The 23,507-nt window shown below is 39.3% G+C and overlaps 1 protein-coding gene across 2 annotated transcripts in view; it reads left to right on the forward strand.

Moving 5' to 3' along the window:
- The window catches only part of PAX3 (paired box 3), a 93,501-nt gene that overhangs the window by 59,216 nt on the left and 10,778 nt on the right, over positions 1-23,507 (forward strand). For both annotated transcript variants that reach the window (XM_019667819.1, XM_019667820.1), the window contains exons 5-7: positions 4,437-4,642; positions 13,342-13,507; positions 14,373-14,587. In XM_019667819.1, coding sequence (XP_019523364.1) covers positions 4,437-4,642; positions 13,342-13,507; positions 14,373-14,587 — 587 coding nt within the window. The remainder of the gene's footprint in view (positions 1-4,436; positions 4,643-13,341; positions 13,508-14,372; positions 14,588-23,507) is intronic.

Below are 23,507 nucleotides of genomic sequence, written 5' to 3' on the forward strand. Positions count from 1 at the left end.
TCAGTTTCCTTTTTCTGGATGAGATAAGTATTTATTTCACAGGATTTTTGTGTAGTCACCTGGGCAAGGAAGGGACAGAAATCCTCATCGTTTTGGTAGGGTTTGCTCCAGGTTCATTGGTGACATTGAGTTAAACTCATGTGTAAGTTCCAGAATGGATGGATTGTGAGGGGTTTTAGTAATAGAGTCAAAACTTTCAAAGTCTGGTAAGAATATGGATTGGGATAAAATCTGAGAATTGTTATGCAATTTAAAGCACTAAAAATTTCCACTTAAAAGATCATGTGTTATGCATTGATATAGATATTCTTATGAGAGTGAGTCTGGAATTTGAAATTGGGGGGTTGCTATCTTTATTTAGTGAATGATAAAGCAAACTTTGTGAAGATGTGTGTAGACTATAATTGAGCAACTTAAATGTAATTGAAAATATCCCCTTAAAATTAAAGCTGGACAGTCAAAATTATCTGAAGAGATTATATTACTGAGGAGATTATATTTAATCTAGTTGCCTTGTCCTGACAGTTTATTACTCATGTAGGTAACTGTCTTAAGTTTTAGATTTGTTTTCTTTTAAAAATGGAATAATTCAAATTCAGGACATTGTGAATCATGGTCTGTGTAAATAATGAATTTGATTCCTGTTGAATGATATAAGAAATAGTAGTATTTCCATCTTTAGAAATAGCTAGTATTTCTTAGCTCATAGATTAATTTTGGGTTGCTGACTTAACATATTTTAAATCCCACATCCTTTTGCAGATGGGGAAAAGTTAGAATTAACTTGGAAGATTGTGGGTTCATATTGCCAGAAATGATCAGTTGGTTTAGATAATTTCCCTCAGAAAAATCATTTCCTCAGTGTCTTTTGAATTGATGCTATGTGGACGGTTTCCTAGTTAGATGCAACCATTGGATTGCTTTTGAGTAAATGTCTAGAAATAAAAGTAGCGATTTGTTAGCTTGTTAAAGAAAATTTTATTTTTGGTGGTAAAAGCTATCCTGTTGAACTCTTAGATAGTATGAGTCTTTAATCACCAGCTGTTGGTGCTTCATCTTTTTTTTTTAAGTCACAATCTTCTGAAAAATTTTGATAATTGCTTTCCAGAAAAATGCAGGTATACAAATATATAAGAATTTTCAAATAATTTTAGAGGATTCACAGAAGCCCCCCCAAAACTCATGTAAATAGATGGGAGACTCATTAGATCAGAATTTCCATTTAAGAAGATAAAGTGGTGGCAGAAAAATCAATGTTAGTTCAAAACCTAAATTTTACCTGGGACTTTCATTTATTCAAAATATATTTATTGAGCACCTACTATGTTCTCAGGTTTCCAGCAGTGAACAAGGCAGAGAAGAGCCTTTAGCTTCCAGAGTTTATATTCGGGGCGGGGGTGGGGGTGGTGTTGATTGTCAAGGTGAAACATAGTGGTCTTGACTCTCAGAATTAGCTCTTGCTGGTTACTTGTAACTCTAAGCAGCCCTTTTCCTTCAGGAACCAGAGATGATTTTGATTAATTGACCTGACAGTGCATGGCACATCATATTTACTTGGGAGGATTTAATAACCTCAGAGGCTCCCAAAGGAATCATGAAAATTTCCACATACTATTACCCTAATGGGATCATAGTAAGAGAAAGTGCAAGCACTGATGTCAGGTTCTCACAGGCAGAGGAAGCTTTTGGTCAGTCCTTAAATGCTGTTGAGTTTTTCATCTGATTTCACATTAGAAAGAAAACTTAGGGCAACAGAGACCCGAAACATGGAAGGGAAACACTTTATGGAGATTTATTGTCCTCTTAGGGAAAGAAGTAGGTTGTTTCTTGTGGTGCATATTATTTTTGATTTAAAAAGATAGAACTGAAAGCAATTTTTTTCTTTTTCTTTTGGATAAATTGCAGCAGGAAATATTTTCTATACGTGGGAATTTGAGAGGGGAAACAATAGTTAATCTAGAATCGTCTATAGAGGTGGTTCTCAAAATGTTGTCCAGTAACATCAGTCACCTGAGACTGTTAGGAATGCAAATTCTCAGAGTATGTCCCAGACCTACAGATCAGAGACTGTGAAAGGGTTGGACAGCAATCTGTGTTTTAACAAGTTTTCCAGATCATTCTGATGCTTCAAAAGTTTGAGAACCACTGCCCTATGAGGATGCACAAGTTCTTGCTCTTTTAATTTGGCTCACGTTAATCACACATACATACATGTAAGGTGCATTGGGAGTTTTTGAAGTTTATAATGCAATGCATGACTTATTTCTTAGCATGTTAATGCTTCTTTATGATAGTCCTATATTTAAGGAAAGTCTATTTTCTGTTTTTAAATTAATATGAAAATATCCTAAAAGTTAATACTAAAATGTCCTAAAATAATTAATTTATATTAAACTACATTATTTTACATTAAGTGAGATAACATAATTGAAAAACCAAGTATGATGGCTAACATACAGTAGATGCATTATACATTATAGTTCCCTTTTGCTTTTATGCACAGGTATTTTTTTTAAAAATTGTCATATATATTAAGTCATCTCATAATTTCACAGTGTTTGGATGGGAATAAAATGTAGAGTATGAAAAGATTAGAAAACTTAAAATTATATTTATGGGTTATTTTGGATGGGCACCTTTCTGGGTAGCTTGTAATTTATACTGAAGTAGAATGAAAGTTTAGATTTCTGTAGGGCAGAGTTAAGTTTGAGCTGAAGATGTGAGAGAATAGTAGCACAGATTTTGCATTCCCACATTGCTTCTAGTGCTACCTGCGTTTCCCAATGTCTTGCCAGTCTGAGGGTACAATGAGTGACCTTGACTTTGACATTAATAATCTACAATTTTCTGGCTTTCCTTCCCCATGTGCTGAAAGCACACTTCAGCCCCTTTCTCAGAGGACCCCCCCCAGCTCTTTGGGGAGTTTTCAGAGCATGTTTGGATGTGCTCAGGAGCAAGGCTGCTCAGGTTCCTGTGTTATGCTTAGAGCCTGTGGCCTGATAGCTTTCTGATGGCCCCGTGCCACTGCCCCAGGGTCCAGGGCCCCGAGGAGAGGGCTGCTGTCTTGCCCAGAGCCCTGTGTCTGGTGCACCCTCAAACTGCAGAACCCTCTATAGGCCAACAGGTCCTCACAACTCAGAGACACCATACTGTATCATGAACTCGAATTCCTATCTAGTTTTCCAGCTCCTCCTCCTTTACTAGGTACCTACACACAGATTGGAAGGTCTCCCTCTCCAATGCATATTAATACTGGTAAATGCAGCTTCGGCGGGGAGGGGTCACAGCAGGTCTGGTTCCAGGGACAGACCTATGCAGTTGTCCGGAGCCCCCACACTCACGAGGGTCCTGCACTCAGCTTTATGCTCGGTTGTTACCATCTTGCAATTTTTGAACACAGGGGCCTGTGTTTTCATTTTGAGCTGAGTTTCTCCAACTGGGCAGCAGTTCTGGGCAGCTGCCCACCCAGTCAGCAGAGCCCCAGACTCTGAACTTCAGTGTAGGGGCAGTTTACCAGACTACCCCGCTTCATCTTGAGACTGTTCTTGAGGTTTGCATTGACAGTATCTAAACTCTCCTTAAAGCATTTCCCAGCATCTGGTAATGCGATACTAAATTTAAACTAGATTTTTCTTCTAGGAGCAGCACAGTCTATACATTTATAGGAATCCTGTAACAGTTCATTATTATTGACTACTTAGATACTAAGTCCAATTTTTTTTTTTAGCTGAGCCATCCTGCCACCTGTTGGCAGCTCAGTGGCAGCTCAGCTCAGGCCGGGCATTGAACCCCTGTTGCTCAGAGCCAGCACTCTTGAGCGAGCGAGCTCTTCACCAACTGAGCCACTTGGCTAGCCCAATTTTGGAATATTTATTTAAAAAGTCACTTTCGGGGGGCCGGCTGAGTGGCTCAGTTGGTTAAGAGCTCGCTCAAGAGTTTGAGCTCTGAGCAACAGCGGTTCGAGTCAGCCCGAGCTGAGTAGCCGTGAGCTGCCAACAGGTGGCGGGATGGCTCAGCTAAAAAAAATAAATAAATAAAAAGTCACTTTCATTAACAGATTTCTTGGTGTAAACGTTGGTGAAAGTTTCTCAGGAACCAAATTAAATATGACTCATTCATTAGCCGTGAATTAAATTGCCCATTAAATGCAAAGGATGAAGGTCCTAAAAATGGAATAAGAGCTGTCCCTGTTTTTTAAGAACTCAGAATGGGCCTAGAATGACAGATGCAGAGAGTGATTATTTCTGCCTGGGGGGCTTGCAGATCAGGTAGGGGAAGAGAATAAATACAACTTAATAATAGAATACCTCCAAGCGGGGCTTGACGTCCATGGAAGACGGTGGGAATGCACCTTAGACCAGGGTCCGAATCATTATGGCCTGGTCACACTTGCTTCTGATTCACATTTTATCCCTGGCTTTCTCTCATGCTCTTAGCCTCGGCACCCCAGTCAGACGAGGGCTCTGACATTGACTCTGAACCAGACTTGCCACTGAAGAGGAAACAGCGCAGGAGCCGAACCACCTTCACAGCGGAACAGCTTGAAGAACTGGAACGCGCTTTTGAGAGAACCCACTACCCGGATATTTACACCAGGGAGGAACTGGCGCAGAGGGCGAAGCTCACGGAGGCCCGAGTCCAGGTACTGACGTCTACACCCACGTCCTGCTTCCACCCAGGCAGGAAACCAAAAAAGTGTCTTCTCATTTAAAGCCTATTTCAAACCAAGAAAGTAGGTATATCAGGAATGGCACTCCTATGAACTGTAGCCTGTCAGCACCAAAAAGTTCCTTCGTCTCTAATGCCTTTATATTTTGTCTTGTCGTGATAACAATATGATGACCTCTTTTTTCATTTGCATTTGCCTGGTTCACCCCCCCCAACCTCCCCATCTCTTTTGTTTTAGGTATGTCTATTGTATACAGCAGTATTTTACTTTGCTAACCAGTCAGAAAATCGTTTTTTTCTTTTCTTAATAAGTTGGTAAGCTCAATTAAATTTGTTGATATGATGTATATGTTTGGCTTCATTTCTGTCATGTTGTTTGATACAAGTATTTTATATGTATAGATTTTGAAATGTGATCTATTAAATTTGCTTTCATTGTATTCTCAGTATTTTGGGAGTACTTATGAAAATGTGCATTCTTAGTTTAAAATTCCATTATTATTACTGGGAGAATATAATTATATCAGCTATATCACACAGAAGTGTGCTAATTCATGTTAGTCACTTATCATTTCAAGAATCCTAATTGTGTACCAGGCACTATAGGGACTTTGGGGGTGGCACACAGATAGTGGCAAACCGATTTTGAGTGGTTCCTCTGTGCCAGGCACTGTTCTCATGCCTTACGTGAATTAACTCATTTACTTGTCATTAAAATCCTAGGTAGTAGGTACTATTATTATCCCCAATTTATTTATCAGACTAAGTAACTAGCCGAAGTGATACCGCTCGTCAGTGATAGCAGTAATTGGATTCCATACGCTTCTCCATTTCCTTTCAGCTCTGAAGCTGTGCAAAGGCCTATAAGGTCAAGTCCTTTCTTTAAGGGTTGTGTGGTCCAGAAGCATGTCAAGTAACTATATTATTTTAAGAACCTTTTGAGTTATCTTTTGAATTTTTAGAAGTACACTTAACTCTAGAACAACATGGGGGTTAGTGGCACCAACCCCCGCACAGTCAAAAATCCATATATAACTCCTGACTCCAGGAAAACTTAGCTGTCCCTCAGTATCTGTGGGTGATTGGTTCCAACACCTCTGTGGACACCAAACTCCAAGGATGCTCAAATCCCTTTTAAAAAAATGATGCAGATCAATGCATACAGGAATTTAGTAAAAAAAAAAAAATCAGTGGATGCATGCAGTTTGCACCTGTGTTGTTCAAGATTCAACTGTACTCTGAACCCTCTAGAAAAAGCTACTTTGGTATAATATGTTTCTAGTGAGTGATAGAATAATCTTTTCATCAGAAATGATGACCGTCCCTGTCAAGGTAACAAAGCACTTCTGAAGGATTACAAATCTCTTAGGGTATAGCCTGGAATGCCTTACTGCCCCAGAAGTTAAGTTACCTTATTTGGAAATGTTGTGCTATTCTCAGATACTTGACTTTCACAGTGAAAGTGAGGCTGGGGACTTGGCAGTGAACTGGTCCATTGATACGGTCTCTAGAGTGATCAACACTTTCTCATAGGCAGTCACTTACCTTTCCTATCATAGAATTTTACAGAAATAACCTCTTGCAGGCTTCAGAGCCCAGTCAGGGGGATTGTCTTATTCAATCTGTTTTTCTATATGATGGTCATAGTGCTAAGAAAGTCAAGGAATGCTGAGATTAATTAAGACAAGTCTCCCAAGGACCTACAAGCTAATATGTGTAATAATGTAAACATGCAAATAATTTAAAAACAAAGCAGATGTGATAAGCACTGTAAGAAGGAGGCAAAGTGCAGTGGGAGTTGAGAAGAGGAAAGGGTGAGATCGTGGCATAAACAAGAGAAGCTCATAGAGAAGGCAGGTTTAAGATGGACTTTTGAGGCTAAATAGATATTCACTGGACACGGGTGGGGGGAGTATATTAGTAAGAGGGAACAAGAGGAGAAGAAGAAGCAGGGGGAGTTGGAAGCACATCAGTTACATATCAGGTGACTTTCATTTTCACTCATGTTGAGGGAACAGTGACTAGTTCAGTAGGGTGGGAGGGTGAGCAGTGGTGGGTGGCAGGAAGGACCGTGGTTGGAAGTCAAGGCTGAGGACATCTGTGGAAGGCTTGGGTTTCAGGCTAGGATGCACACACTTGGTGTAATAGGTAGCGGAGGCTGTAGTCATGAAGTAGGTCATTGGCAGTGGGAATGGAAAGGAAAGGATGGCAGCGAAAGATATTCAGAGGTGGAATGCAGGCAACTGATTGTATAAGCTGGAGGTGGGTAGAAGGATCAGTGACGAGGGGGTCACAGATATATGGAGCTTTATAGCGCACATGTTTACTGTTGGTACTATTCAATTCCTCTGCCTGTTACAGTGGGATACAGAGTTCCTTCCCAGAAATGACCCCCTCTAACCACACAGCATGATAATATGTATACACAAATATTATATTATTACATAATAATATAGCGTATACATATTATATATAACAATGTTAACAATTTTTGCTTTTTTTACAGTTCTATGATTACCTGATTTTGATGTGAAGTAAAGTTCATTCATTCCTTTACTCTTTCAGCAAACCTTTATTGAGTATCCACTGTAGTCCCAGATTTGGTTCTTATTCTCCACGGCTGGCCAAGCTCATCTACTGGGTCTGTCCTTAAGATAGCTTGACTATCAGCTCTGAACTCAGAGTCCAAAAATAAGCATTGATTTTAAAGAAATCAAACAAAGAGAGGGATGGAATGCTGAAAATAGTGTTCATTGTTGCTGTTTCTCATTCTTGCCTTTGCCGAAGATGAGGATGGGGGATGGACTAAATCTCAAGCCCCTGCAGTTTGTACAGTGCCTGGCATTCGCGTCTGGCTCAGAGAATGTCAAAGGAGACTAAGAATGGCCCATTAACTTCCAGAGGACATGGGATCAAACCACTAAAGAGTGGTTCATATTTTTCTGTACAGTGACCCCCTCTCCAAAGCAGGGCCCTCATTAACCTAACAGCTGTCCTAATGTGGCTTTAACCCGGTGACTCTTTACATTCCTTATGGCTTCATTAGTTCCCTTGAGACACATCATGTCCTGCACCACGGCTATGATGTACAGCCCAACAAATTCCCTACAACACCCGGCATATGGATCTTTTACTGAACCCAGCAGGAAAAAGAAGGGAGTAGTTAATCACTGATTAAAATGCCAGAACAAAATCCTTTAGTTTGTAGAAGGATCTGGGAAAGCGGTAGCAAAGTCAACTCAGTTTGAGTGATAGCCAGAAAGTGTGAGTTAGTTTAATTTGGGGCACCTGGGAAAACCAAACACCAAATCAAAAAAAAAAAAAAGGAAAAAGAAAAAGAAAGAAAAGAAAACAACACCTCAAACACATTCCATTCCATTCTTTTTTTTTTTCCTGAGGAAAAATATTTCTAAATGCTTCTGGATAGAGATAAGGCTAAAGCTATAATAACGTAGGCTTTGTCAGTATTTCAGAAAAATTTGTGTAGACAGTAGCTACGTTGTGTTTATCATAGCCAAATCTAAGTACACAATCTAAGAATTGTTGTACACCAAAGACTAATTTGCCCAGTTTACTTCCTGGGTAGCTGTTATTTTGTAAATAATGGCAAGCATTCAAGTTTTGTGGGGGAAGAATGCCTTGCAAATATTTGTGATGTGCGGAAGTTTTAGTAACTATTTCATCTAAGAACTCCACCAAGCAGTCAAGTATCATTCTCTTTCATCACCAAGATAATGGAAGACAGGAAATAGGAACAGAGTTTCTGAATATAGAAAGAGAATTTAACTAGGGGTCAGAAGATGTGGGCTTTGGTCTCAGCTTGCCAAAAGCATTATGTTGAGCAAGTTACTTAATTCTGCAATAATTGCTGTAACTCTGCTGCGCTTCAGGTTTTTTGTTTTTGTTTTTGTTTTTTTTAAATTTGGGTAGGTTAGATGAGATGACCTCAGTCAGTCTGGGTCTGTGGATGACCAGGATAATCATGGATGACTTTAGGAGACTTGAGATTTGGACACAAAATGTTGTGATTTTGCGTGTGTGTGTGTGTGTGTGTGTGTGTGTGTGTGTGTGTGTGTGTGTGTGTGTATACAGTGTTAACTAGGGAGAGGACCTCAGGCTTTTATCATATTGTCAAATACCACCTCCCCATGTTCTGTCCCCCAATTAAAGACTTCTAGGATGCACAATCTCTCAGGACCCGCTGGCATTAGTAATTTGGGATTCTCAGGGAAAACCAATGGTGATTGAAAGCCATCTAACAGATCTACATAGTTCAGAAGCTGAGATAGGTATGCGATCTTTGATCCTAAACTCCATAATGAAGCAAAAATATGGCCATCCTGCAATTCACTGTGGGAACTTGCTCTTGAAATGTACGAGGAGCAGTTCAGTATGCTTTCATGTGTGTCCGTGGTCCTCTGACACTCGTGGGAGGGAGCGTGGCGTTTCTCCTCATCAACCTTGCTCATCCTGTCCCCAACCTCTCACCACGCAGTGGTCAAAGCTGCATGGCAGCAGTGATAGTGGGGCTGGGAGAGGGTAGTCTGAAAAGACAGAGGGGCTGGAGTGAATGAGAAGGTCCAGGGGAACTGGCAGCTTGTCCTGAATTTACCTGCTTGGAAAGTACTGTATTTGGCTTTGTAGCATTAGACATCATGAAGTCTAGGGCTTAATCAAGCATCTTATAATTATGTTATGAATTCTCTTTCTAAGGAATAAGTGTTACATTCTTTCCCTGTTTTCCAAATTGTGTTGGAAATAGTCCATCTGGAATAATGTAGGTTAGATTGCCTTTGAGGACCCCACCAAAAATGTGACCCAGTAATTTATGGGTGTACAAAATTAGGCTTACACCATGGGACAATTAGCACTAATCCACGAAACTTGGAAGCAAATTTGATCTAAGTTTCCATTCAAGCCAAACTGGCTTTCAATTATTTGAGGTGCTATTTGGGCACTTTCCTGTTTGCTCATGGGCACAAAAGGCTTTGGATGTAGACCAAGGAGCTAAGAAAACAAAGCAGGCTTTAATTCTTGAGTTTCTCAGACAGAGGTGGCAATGTGACATTTTTACTTAATAGCTAATATTTATTAAACACTTAATAACTTTGGGATTCTTTTAAGGGCTTTGATTGCACTGTCTCATGTAGTTGTCACAACAGTCTTATGAAATAGTTTTTTATTTTATATCTTCCATTTAGCAGATTAGAAAACAGAGTCCCACAGATATTGTTCAAGGTCATAGAGGTATGAAGGAGGGGAGCTACGATTCAACTTTGCTTGGTCTGTGTTTGCACTCATGTGCCTAAAAAGTATTACTGTATCTTTTAAAGTACTAAGTTTTTCCCATCTTATATTGTTGAGAGTCTGAACAAATTGGTTACTTCTTTTACTCATGAAGAGAAAAATTTATTAAAACCTTATTCTTTTTTTGTGATTCTATATCTTTTTTCCCCCTAGTTATCATGATATCATGGGGATCTTGCTGTCAATTTAAAAATTTTTTTCTAAAGATCAATTGACATAGTAATACTCCAGAAATGGATCTAAAAGTCGTTTCCAAAAGGCATGAATATAGTTTTGTGGAAAAGCTCTGTAGAGAGACTTACAAGTAGGGAGAGTTCCATGGGGCAGATGAAAATGAACGAGGCTACCGTTCATCAAATGAAGTAAAAACTTCAAGGGAATGTCTTTCAGTTAAAGATGGGGTGATAGCAGTATCCCAGGATCATTGTGCTTGGCTAGTTTGGGTATTTAAAATGAAAGTTATTTCAATGTCAACCTTTTCTTTCTCTTAAAAAATAGAGGATATGTCTTTTATGAGTTTCAAAGTATAAAGAAGGAAAAGACCACTTCCCAATTTGCAACTTCAGTCTATTTTTTTTCTTTAATACTTCTTGTGTCAGATCAACGGGTTCTAGGAGATGCAGAAGGTTAGCAGTGGCAAGGTGATAAAAGGGTTGGTTAAATGGCCAGAGATAGGCAGATCAGTCTTTAGTAAGCCCTGGTTCTCTCAGAGGAATAGCCCTCTGGACTAATTTAGCCCAAATTTAAACAACAATTAAATTCCTTTCTTTGGCAAACTCTTGAACCTCCTTTTGAAGGTTTGTTTTTCAGTCAAGATTTGCTTTCCAACTATTTCTCTTCATCTTTTATTGTATTATAAATATAAGAACTTTAAAATCCAACTCCTGCTGGGTTTACTCAATGTCTTCAATATTTTTTGTATTGTTTTGGAAAAATGTAAACAAAACCCCAGAAATCTTATGCCCTAGTCTTTTGGAGTCAATCATTTGAAGGTATTTGTAGAAAATGATGATGTTTCTTCTCATTTATTATTTGAAGGACATTTTTGATTAGAAAATTGGGTTATAGGGGAGATAGAGTGAATTTGAATGAAAAGTAAATTGAGATTAATGGAGTGATCTGGCATAGCCACCCACTGGAGAAATCAAACTTGGTTTACTTTTCTAAAGGTTACAGAAGGAATTTGGCATAGAAAGATTGGCAACATGGCTCTGATGACACCAAAAGTGCAAGCTTCTGAGTTCTTCATAAAAGATCTCACCAGTCCAATTGAAAACAGTATGTCTGAATGAGTGCGGTCACATGAGAACTTTTGGAAATTCCATTCTTTTCCCAGCCTAGTACAGAAAGCTGGAGATGCACTACACAAAGGTTGGTTTGGGTAGAGGTGGGGGACCACTTCACCTGAGCCAGGTGGCTTTGTTAATCTCAAAGTTTTATAATATAAAATATGACCACAGTGTGTGGGATAGCACAGTGCACTCAGGCATGAATACGGCTCTAATTTTTCACCCTCAACCTCTTCCGGCTAACACAGCTTGTTCCAAGCACGTCTTTGAAAATAGTTTTCTTATCCTGATGCCTCTGGGAATTACAGTAACAGACACTTAGATTTGCAGTGAGAAAACACAATTGATGCAGACCTTAAACTGAGTGCTGTTCATGATTCTATTATCCCAGGTGGCAATTCATTAAGTTAAGTAGAACTCTAATTCAATTATGTATCAACATGGGAAAATATTGACTTACCTTCTTTTCCTGTTGGAAACTTAAGTAGTATTAAATGCTAGTATTTTGAGGATGTTCAAAAAGCTTTCCTTACCAGTATCTCGCAACATGCTCAGAGAAGACCAAACTCTTTTTCAGGCGAATGCTTGGGAGAATAGCAAAAGTTTAAGCAGATGCCTTGACAAAATATTTGTTAAATTGGGCTTTCTTGTTCCAGAAGGGAGAAATTCCATCCTCCATTCTTTTGAAAAATTTCATGACTTAAAAAAAGTTACAAATAAGTTGTATAATTGTTAACTTTCTTTCTGTGAGGAAATGAAGTCTTATCTTTTCTTAGACACACTGGTATGTCTCACCTCCATCAGGAGTGGCTTTCTGTTGAAATCATATCCAAGCTTTAAAATGAGTTGAAACTCTGTCTCCACTCTAAACTTTTCCTGATTCTCTGCATTTCTAGACATGGAGCTTCTATCTCTAGTGAGCAATTGTCTTGATTTCTTTGAAGACTCTGTGAGTTCTATGAGCTGGAGACTATAAGCTGCTCAAGTGCAGGAATTTTATCTTATTCTATCATCTTATGCACTCCTTTATCCCTCTGACCCCAAGCACAGTGCTTTTCACCATATTAAGTTTTCAATGAACTTTTGATATAGGAATTGGCATATCTTTAATTGATTGACATCCTCTCTCATTTTGGGGGCACCATCCCATATACACTCTAGAAAAAGCAATCAAAGTTCTGCATTTAAATTCCGCAGATGTTTAAGAGCTGGGCAAGATCATGGGGCCCATTCAACACCTTATATCACAATGTCTCAATATTTTAGATGCTCAGTTACATTTCTTGCTCTAATCACTGCTATTTTTCTCTAGCTACTCACACAAAATCCTTGGGCATTCTGTTCCTTGAAAGCATTTTCTTATATTATATCAGCTTTTCCTGAATGTACCTGATTCACATGGTGCCTGGCACAGATTAGCATAGGTGCACAAAGCTGCTGTTGAAAGAAATAATAAGCGAATTATTTAAGGGATCTCCTTAGATAAAATGCTTTCGTTTCTTGAATGCAATACTGTACCTCTTTGGCCTTTATTTCCACTAAGATCAGTACAATGCCTCACACTTTGAAAGGGATGTAAAACGTCTCCATATATCCTCTTCGTCAATTTCTACGACTATCCAGGAGCTATAATGACAATAGAAATACAGAGACAGACTGATAAGAATATAAACTACAAGGGTTAGTTTAATAGACCAGGTCAAATTGGGGCTTATGTCCTGCGGGGGTCAGAGGCTCATAGATCCCCCCTAGAACACAAGAAGATTGGAGGGTGCTGATGGCGATAGTGGGGCATGCCTGTTGTCCCGTCTTCCTGGTCCACCATCCCTGCCCATGGCCATCACTGGATTTGTGGGGGGGCTCTGCAAGACCATGGAAGGTCCTTGAAGCCCCTCGGTGACCCCTAACATTTAACTCTCCTTTCTCCCCCTGACAATACGACACAAGAGGTAGAGAGCTCTTGCTTCTATTTGCCCTGTCAGTCAGGGGTCTTTAATCTGTTTTAGCATGAAAAATTCATTAAGAATGTACTATTATTTCATCAGTGAAATCCTCAAAATTTAAATTAAATCCATAGGTCTGGTTTAGCAACCGACGTGCAAGATGGAGGAAGCAAGCTGGAGCCAATCAACTGATGGCCTTCAACCATCTCATTCCGGGGGGGTTCCCGCCCACTGCCATGCCGACCTTGCCAACGTACCAGCTGTCGGAGACCTCTTACCAGCCCACCGCTATTCCACAAGGTATGGAGGAAGGGAGTTGAGGGTTACGATGCAACTTCCTGTCCCTTGTCCTGCTGCTTATTTTATGCCATGCTGACATTGTTGCTGTTTGTATGTTAATTCCATCCCACTGGTTGTCCTGAACATACCAGTCACATTTCAGAAAGAGTTCGTTCCAGGGCATACCTGAATCTCTCTAGCTGAACTGTGTTGTGATATAATACTATGTCAGTATTTTAAAGCAAAACAAAACAAAACAAGGAAACCCAACAACCTTTTTAAATAAGTATGTGATTTGCTTTCCATTTGTTAAAATGTTACCTCTACCTTTGTACTCCGGCCTGCAATTAACTGAAGTTCTGTAATGGTTACTGACTGCAGAAGTAATAGAGGGAAGATAAACTTTGATAAAGTCACTATTTGTTAGCATATAGAGGTGAATGGGATAAATTAAAAGACAAAATTGTTTTGGATTATGAAAGATAGCGTTCCAGGCATTTGAAACCATACTATTTTATTAATACTTAGGCGACTGGAACGTTTATTTGCTAAAGAAACTGAAGACTTAGAATTCCTACAGTGGTTAATCCTTATATTGATTAATAATACTACCAAAATAGGTTTGTTGGCATTGTTCACGTGACTTCTGATATTCCATTCTGGGTGAGGGTGCCATGAAAGTATATAAATAAGTTATGTACTTGCGCCTGTGTGCAGAGATGTGTCTATATTTGTTACAAGTGGTTCTGTACCTCCATGTGAAGAAATGCAGTTGGAAATTAACCAATAGATACAACCGATGGCTTGGGGACTGTGAACTTGGGCACTGAACTTACGCTGCTGGCCTGCAAAGGAACTATATGGCTCACCATCTTCCTCGTTGCAGCCGTGTCAGATCCCAGCAGCACCGTCCACAGACCTCAGCCGCTTCCTCCGAGCACTGTACACCAAAGCACTCTTCCTTCCAACCCGGACAGCAGCTCTGCCTACTGTCTCCCCAGCACCAGGCATGGATTTTCCAGCTATACAGACAGCTTTGTGCCTCCATCCGGACCCTCCAACCCCATGAACCCCGCCATTGGCAATGGCCTTTCACCTCAGGTCAGTCCCGTGTTTCCAGACAGACGATTTGCTGTATGCCAGAACCAAACAGGCAATTCCCTGAGGCAGTCGTATAATGAATTGCCAAATTTAAACCATAATGTATTCTTTATACAAGCCACATGATTTCAGTTTCCTAGTTTCCTTTCTCTCCAACCTTCCTATGGGCTGTACCAAAAGTTGTAGCTTAGACTTAAAATGCAAGTAAGTTTTAATGTAATCACAGAGATTTTTCATTTACACTAGGCTGTCAAGGCGTTTGTCATCTCCACGCCTAGTTCCGGCCTTTGAGTAAGAAACTCATACACATTAAAAAAAAGAAAGAAAGAAAAAGGTATTTGGTCAGCTGATAGGGCGGTGAGCAAAGCCACTAATAAAAAACCAGCTTTAATAAAATGGTTGAAGAGGAAGCAAACAAGTTGTCTGGGGAGAGACCCAGCCGATGACTACAGTACTCTGGGAAAAAATGAGTCATAAATGCACGAATTAGAATGACTGCTTCTTTGGGACTATCGAGATATTTGAATGTTGTAATTGTTTTTCTAATTTGCATTGGACTATGAGCTTTTCTTGAGAGATCATATTAATAAATTGCCTTGATAATTGCATGTCAGAGGGTTGGTTAAATTTCCTACATGTGGCATCTGTCTGAGGTTGACATTATTAGAAGTTGTTTAAATACAGATCGCTTGATTTTATTAGAGAGCTCTTGGCCCAGGTGGCGAGGAGAGCTGCCCGCTAAATTTGGAGAAATGTCACAAAGGGGTTGCAATCTATAATTGCAATCGAGAATCTCTTCGGGGCTGAGAGTGAGAGTTTTAACAGCTTTATCTGTTCTTAACCCCCTTTTTCCTCTTGGTGGTTAGAAAAACAGAGAGGAGCTCAGAATGACACAAATGAAAAGTGAAAAGACAATTATAGTCAATTACACACTAATCACTGACTATCACCGCTGCCTAAGCACCAAGAGGGCATCCTAATAGGCAGAAAATGAGATTTTAATGGCACAAAGGGTGGCCAAAATAACGACTCGTATATCTTTGCCTTCTTCGTTTTCTTCAACTTGTGGTTTGCATCTTGGGAGTGGAGTTCCCCGGCTCTGCACAACAGTGATAACTCTGAGCAGCTGAAAAGTTCAAAGCCATTGGAGTTGAAAAGAATGAATAGTAAAGGCAATGAAATAAACATTTCTGCCTAAAGGCAAAAGTTCATAAATCTTTTTTTGTAACAGTAAATGTAATTAAGTTTCACAGATTCCTATAGCACATCCTGGGATTAAAAAAAAAAAAGAGGTGGCTTTAAACCTCAGCCGAAAAATAACAACATGAAAACAATGAATGTGCTTCCTATAGGACTTTAATACATTTAATTGCCAAGGGCTGGTACTTATGAATGTGATTTTACATGAAAATCATGGACTTCTATTAATAGATGCATCTTTAAAATGCCCAGATTTATAGCATATTAAGTGTCTTCCACAGTTTAGAAGTAACATCAGAAGTAGCTTTCTCTGCAGTTTTTAACATAAGTGGTTTTGGGCCATAGGAAAGCTTTTGAGGAACATGATGTGGTTGAAAGTGTTAATAACAGTGACCTTCAACCCTAATAAGTTCTGTAAGGTGGGACCCAGGAATCCCTCAGAATTTCTTAGTGTTCAGTCACAATAAATATAACAACACGAATCTGTTTTCCATAAGCGGAACTGCTAACTTTCTGTATTATAAGTGAATCACCTTGTATATTATCATACATGTATTTTATTGTATTATATAAGCATTGCATAAGTGGAATTATTAGCATTTGATCTTGAAACTGTTAATCTTTGGTTTTTCAAGAACCCTGGCTATGATTCTAGAGTTGGCTGTAGGGCAGGATTCCTTCCAATATCAAGCCATGGAAAATACCACAGGCAACCTTTCCTGTATTTCTTTACAATGCCCTGACATATTATTTTAACTCCTTACTTAAAACGTTGCAAATATCCAGGATATTTTGCATTTCTATATACATTTCTGCCTCAAACCACCAGTAGAGCATCCGTGTTGCCTTAGTTCTTGTAGCATCCCCAGTGAGTTAGAAAAGAGGCAAAAATTATGAAGCTCCCCTTTACTTCCTCAGGCAAAGTTGAAGAATGAAAGACAGTGAGTGAAATCAGTATCTTTACAAAACATCAATATCTTTATAAACGTCTTTACAAAACCAGGGAGTAAGAGAATTGGGTATAGAACTCAGATTTCTGTAGCTTTTGGGTTCAGGTTAATTTACATTCTTTTTGCTAATACCCTCATTACATATTTCTTTCTTTCTTTTCTTTTTTTTTTTTTGCTTTACACATTTTTTTCTATTCATCTTCTAATGCCCACCCCCAATAATAACCTACATGCTTATTGTATAAAATGGAAATATTTTTAAAAGTGTCTTTAGAGTAGAAAAAATTACCCTTGGCAACCACTGTTAATATTTTTGCATATTCTTTTCCAGCTCTTCATTTTGGATCTTATGCCTTTAAAATATATATATATATATATATTTTAGTTGTGCATGTAACTTTGCATCTTGCCTTTTCTCTATCTTTACATGTCACCGTAGACCTTTCCCCACCTATTAATTTAAATCAAATTGGAGCTAAAGAGTTTTGAGTCATTATGATCAGTTCATTGTAGATCTCGTCAGTGGAGCCTATTTGACATGTTAAAAATATTTGTGCATTTTATTTGACTTTTTTCCTAGTGTCATTGAAACGGATGTATTATTTGCCACTCAAACTCGAAAATCATGATTGAGAATGTGTATGAACTTTTGTACAATGGGCTTTCCAGTTTCTTTTCAAGGAATTAATAGACACCATCATATGCATATTGTTTCTCTGTACGTGTGGGCTTCAGCTGCTTTTCCTTTGGGGTTTCTAACATGTCTGCCCCCTCAAGCCAAGATTCTTTTTTTTTTTTAAAGATTTTATTGGGGAATTGGGGGAGGGGAACAGACAAGTTGGTGTCTTTTGTTCTTCAGTCTAGTTGTGGAGGACGTCGCTTCACTGGCCCATGTTGGTATTATCATTGTGCTCTTCCTGGGTGAGGCAGATCAGTCGCCAGCCACTGGACAACTGCTCTCAGCAGCTCACGAAAGCGCACGCCCGCTGCAGGCCAGCCCACCACAGCCTATGCTGTCGCCGGCGACTCACAGCAGCCCAGCTCCAGGTTGAGCTGTTGTTCACCATCTTAGCTGTAGAGGGCGCAGTGTCACTGGCCCCCATGTGGGCTCCGAACTGGGCGGGGCCCTGCTGCTCAGAGCTGGCCTCTCAAGCCAACTCCTAACCAGCGCGCCACTCGGCTGGCCCCCAAGATTCTTTTAAAGCTTGAAATCAAAGCCATTAGCCAAATGGTGTTTGTTAGATGCCCTCAGTCCTTCTGTCATGGAAGGTCTCAGCTTCGCGAGGGACAACTGTCGAGCACGGACTCAGGAAGGTCCCACCAGCCCAGGTGCTCAGATTGGAGTGGCAATGGCCTGCTATGTATTCGTGACATTATAAATCTCAGAATACTGACAAAAAAAAGTTTAGAAATGAGTCATATCTTTCCTCAAGTTGCTGAAAGGGTCTGTGCACTACTTAATCGTTGGCAAGTTTATCTTGTTCTGAAGGAATCAGTAACTATATCTGGGGAACATTCCCATTTTAGTTATGGAAAAACTTGAGGCCAGTGCAACATAATCACCTAAATGACAGGCTGAGTTACCAGCAGAGTTAAGAGCCAAATCTATCGCTCTTCCAGCTATCACTAATTCTTCTATAAACAGAAATGACACATTTCATTTGTGGAAGAAGCGCAATGTCCTAGAAAGCTTTCTGTAGGCTCTAGCACTAATAGTCAACCTGATTTTCCTGCAGGCATGGTTGAAAGGCTTCAAAAGTGGAGTGTTTGGCTTCCCATTCCTTCAAAGACTGGATCTGTCAGGGAACTTTAGGCGAGATTCTTGGGGATAGGGGTGGGTGGGTAGGCTAATGACCTTAAACATTTCTGCTGTCCCTGAATTGTATTTTGTTTGAACTACATGACCATTTTAGGAGATGGGGCTCATATTCATATATGAATGACAATACAGCCTCTGAGAAGAAAACCATTCAACTCGCCCCATATAGGGGGCTTTCCCCTGCAGTAGCAGCTTTCTTTCGAAAGGTCGTATTCTCTTGGTGAGGGACAGTACAGAAAGAACACAGTAAAGCGAGACCATGTATTTCCCCTTCAAACCCAGATGGTGTGTTGCCAGCACCCTCTTGCATGTGCAGGAGAGAAAAAGGAATGTTGCCTTGGAATATGGAGTACCAAGGAAATACCACCATATGTTCAAGTCGTGAGATGAATTAACATGTTCTTCTAATTAACTTCCCTTTGTGAGAAACACTACCCTCACCGTGTTCCCCCACCTCCAAAACACACACAACCCAACCCCCAAAACAGGGCCAATTAAGTTAATAAACTTATCATTTCACGCCCTACCCCCACCCTCCTTCTACAAACTCTGCACTTTTTGGTGACAGCTTCTAATGATTTCTTGAGTGAAATACAGCATCAGTGGGTTACATGGTTTCTAGGAAGCTTTTTTTTTTGTGATGTAGTATACAAAAATGGACCAACTTGGCTGCATTTAGTGTTCATCAACCATTGCAAATGATTCTTCAAATGTTTTGGGTTTGGTAAAACCTAAAACACATTTTGCCAAGCACTTTTCCTTCTTAATTTTTCAAACTGTATTTTAGGGAAAATTTGATCCATATGGTTTTAATTCATTTACTCTTATATCATTGACATTTTTTTCCTATGGAGCCATTTGATATCCAAGAAGCTTTCTGAGACTTTCTTACGTTTGTTTTAAGATTTCCCTCCTTAAAAAGAGGAAGTCCTCTTTGCAACCTCAGAGGCCATAAATTCTGAGTACTCTCTCAATTCGGCAATACTTAAAAATACATTTGGTATAAATCTGGATTATTACGAACACATTTTGTGTCTAGAGCAGATGGGAAGATTTTCGTTTCTGGTTTACGAGTGAAACGAATGACAAAATAAGAAAATAGGGTTAAATTACAAAAAAGAAGTTTTGTTTTAGAGAACGTTTAACTGTTATTAATAAATCTCCATGGTAAGAGCTCTGCTCAGAGGCCTCATTTCAAAGTTTGTCCAGGTCCTGGGTAAGATGTAATTGAGTAACCAGTACACCTGTCCTATTTCATGGATAATCTACTGAGGAAAGAAAAAAAATCTCACAAAGATTTGTGTACCAGGCTTGAAAATGCTTGAAAGTTTGCTCACCACTCAGCAACCCAGGAACAAAGACTAGGTCTGCAGATCTCATCAAGCTTATGGACCATTTATCTTTTAAGTCTGGTTGAACCATCATAGCTTTGTGGGCATGAGACACGGTCTCAGAAATAAACTCAAGAAAGAACAGATAGATCTTTATATTAACGAGATTGTGGTTAATGATAGAAGATGTCAGGATGAACTTTTGTTCTAATTCCCATTTCACAAAAGAAAACCTTTCACTTATCCATCCCTCCAGTTGCCTTTAAAGAATAATATTAAAATCAAGATTATTAGTGTGTAATGTATGTAAATTGCATATTTGGTGTCAGCTACGCTTATTAGGCAGTTTCTCCATTTCATGCATATATGGATTAGACGGTCGAGGTTCCATCTCAAATTCGATTTCAATTGCTCAGCAGTTTCTTTTGACAAACATTTGTTAATCCTGAAACTTATTAGGGAGGGGCATTTAAGTGTTAATATGTGTACCCAAAACTCAAGGCTGCTTTTGATTTCACTTGTCATTTTTTTGGACCACAGTGTTCACAATGATCTCGAATTCCTTAGCTGCCAGGCAAGATGATGGCTCTTGACCATCGGAGATATAAGGGCTTACTAGAGATCAGCTTGTTATGTGGATGAGGTATAATTATTAAGAATGGTCATGATGGGTACTTTTCTGTTTCATATCAGGAGACACTCTTTTTCACTGTGGCATGATCATTCCTTGACCTTTACTTGGGCTCCAAAAAGCAGTAAAATTTTCCCTGGTGGCAGGGCCAGCTCCTGTTTCAGGAGAGCTGATTTTCTGGACATTTGCGGGCACGCATTCAGATGCCAGGCCAGGTGTTCTGTCCATTTCACACACAGGTTGCAGACCCTGTGCCCTCCTTTTATCATCGTGTGGAACCAGATAAGCAGGTGACCTGCCACCGGCCCAGTTCCCAACAGAGCTCCTTCCTTCCATTGACACTTTCCAGAAATTCATCTGTGGAAGAAAAAGGAGTGATTTTGATTGAAGAGATTGGTGGGGTGTCAAACAAAGCTTGGACAGAGAGACAATCTGTACCAAAGTGGCAGCTTCTCTGAAGCTTGAGTCTCTTTCTGTTTCATTTCTAAAGCAGTTCATGGGCTCAGAACCAGTGCTGCAGAAACCTCAGATGTTTATGAAGACCCAAGGATGTTTATGATCATAAATGAGCCCATTTCAGCTATACCAGGATAACCATTGGCCATTTGCATGTTTCCATTCTGCCATATTAGGTTTTTGAGATGTTCTCTATGTGGTGAAAACACTGCTGCTAACCCATTTGTTGAATCGATGCAGACTGCAATTGACTTGGTGCCATTGGTTTTTCTCCGAAGGCTGTGGTCGCTACCCTTAAAGCATAAGAGGAGAGCCCTGGTTTATGTCAACTCTAGCTAGTCTCTTGAGTTTAGTTACAGATTTAGAGAATTGTGAGAGAAACAACCACTTGGCCAAAATCTCCTTTTTAAAGAAAGGGAAGGAGCCTCCAGCAGCCAGTGACTGAATCTTGCATCATGTCACTGAAAGGAGCCACATGGAAACCTTTCTTGCTGCATTAAAAATTTTTGTTTTCTGCTGAATTGATTTAAACAGAAACACCATCAGTGACTTCCTCTCGTACATTGGACAAATCAAATGCAACAATCCCATCATTTTTAGGCCCATTTGAATTTCTTTAGCCATTGAGAAGAAAAAAACCTTGAGTGTGATTGCTTTGTCTATAACGAAGCTACTAGAATAAGAAGTTTTTCTTTGTAGTTAGTAATAGCGAGTAGAGCTGCGCTGGATTCTAGTGTGAGGCCAGTGGTCTGAATCAACCCTTTATATGTGGTTGGAATGCAATGTAAAGCTTTTAATTTATTACCGCATTTGCAAAATGGCAATATCTACAGAAATCTGAATACTTGCATATTTATTCAATTAGAGGCTGAATGTATGCTTTGTACTGCAGACACAGAAAACTGGATTCAGTCATTAGTTGTGTACTGTTTTTTTTTCCTAAAGAATTCGCCTCTGCAAAACAGTCTGGGTTTCATCAGAGGTGTATATTTTTCAATGTACAGTATACTATTTAAAAATCACTCTTGACATTCCACTAGAGTTTAGTAACTAGAATTTTGGAGATTAGTGATTGCATTGTCTCTGTTGATCAACCGGCAAGATGGCCAACTGGGAAACCCTTTGAGACAGTGTGTTTTGTAGAATCCCAGGGTAGTGATTCTACCTTGAAGGGAATAGTTCTTAGTTGTGAGATGATGGTGTAGCTAGTCTTCAGCCTTGCACTAATGAAGGAGACAGGCATTATTTAAAGAAATCATTACCTTTTGTTTTTTCCTGCAAAATGCTGCTGTCTCATGGTGTGCAGCTTGTCTTGAAGAATCGAATTAAACTATTGCATCTGTTCTGAGATGAAAAAGCCCTTTATAGAGCTGATTTGTATGACTTGATGGGAAGATTTCTAGTTCAATGTCAACCCTTCGCTGACTCTTCCAGGCAGAATTTCTTGTTTTAGCCTCTGTTGATGTCACACTACTGTGTTTATACCTTGTTAAAACACATACCACACTGTACTATATTATAAAGTATCCATTCACCCCTTTGATTCTGAGCTTCTAGAGGAATGATGCTAGGTCATAATCATCTTTGAACACCCTGAAACCAAACGGTGCCTCATAATAAACTCTTGTTCCCCAAAATGGGCTCCTTGGAACAGTGGATTAGGGAAAAAGAATTCTGAATCAACAATTTGGTAAATGTTACAAACTGTATCCCTATATCTTTCAGAGTCTCAGTACACATTAGCCTTCTAAAGGCTCTGACAAGCCTTGCAGTATGGAATAACTTAGTGTTTTCTAATTTAACTATGGAGCCCTTTTGTTGAGTATCAAACTACCAAATTTTGAGGAACATTTCCTAGGAAGTACTGAATGAAAGAAAACATAGGTGTGGAGACCCAACTCATGATTTGTCCATTTCTAAAATAGTTCCCTTGATTTTTTTTGGTTTTTTAAAAAGTGGATGTTTCTATTTAACATCTGATGTTATCTTCTGCCTTCAACACATTGCCATCTTTCAGCATAACAACTTAGCAGGAAACAGAGTAATTTTAAAGGCAAAGCTATAAACTGCTTAATAATGTTTAGATAAGGTAGGTAAGGGAGTCAAGGAAGGAAAGAGAATTCCTGTTTAGTGAATTGATTATAATGTGGGTGTAACTCATCCATTCAAAGAAGGAGTCTCAAGGTCAAAGGCACTAGATTCCAATATTTATCAGCCCCTCACTAGCTGTGTGACAAGTTGCTTAAATTATCTCAGCTTCTAGTTCATCTCCTTGCTAAATTGGAAGATATTAAAAAAGAATTGTCCCATAGAGTTACGTTGAAAAACACAGTAAATACTTAGGACATTTAAATCTTTTTGACAAAGTACAATTATAATACTACTGCAACAGGGCTTTCATTTTTGTTTACTTAGGGATAAGCATTCAAACCTCTGACCAAAAAAAATAATAATAATAATTTTGCTTGTCTCTGACAAAGAAAGCAAATGTGGAAACTGAGTAATATCAAAAGAAAGGCAGTTTCTTGGTGGA

This window comes from Hipposideros armiger, unplaced genomic scaffold (genome assembly GCF_001890085.2).
Source record: "Hipposideros armiger isolate ML-2016 unplaced genomic scaffold, ASM189008v1 scaffold_507, whole genome shotgun sequence".
NCBI lineage: Eukaryota > Metazoa > Chordata > Mammalia > Chiroptera > Hipposideridae > Hipposideros > Hipposideros armiger.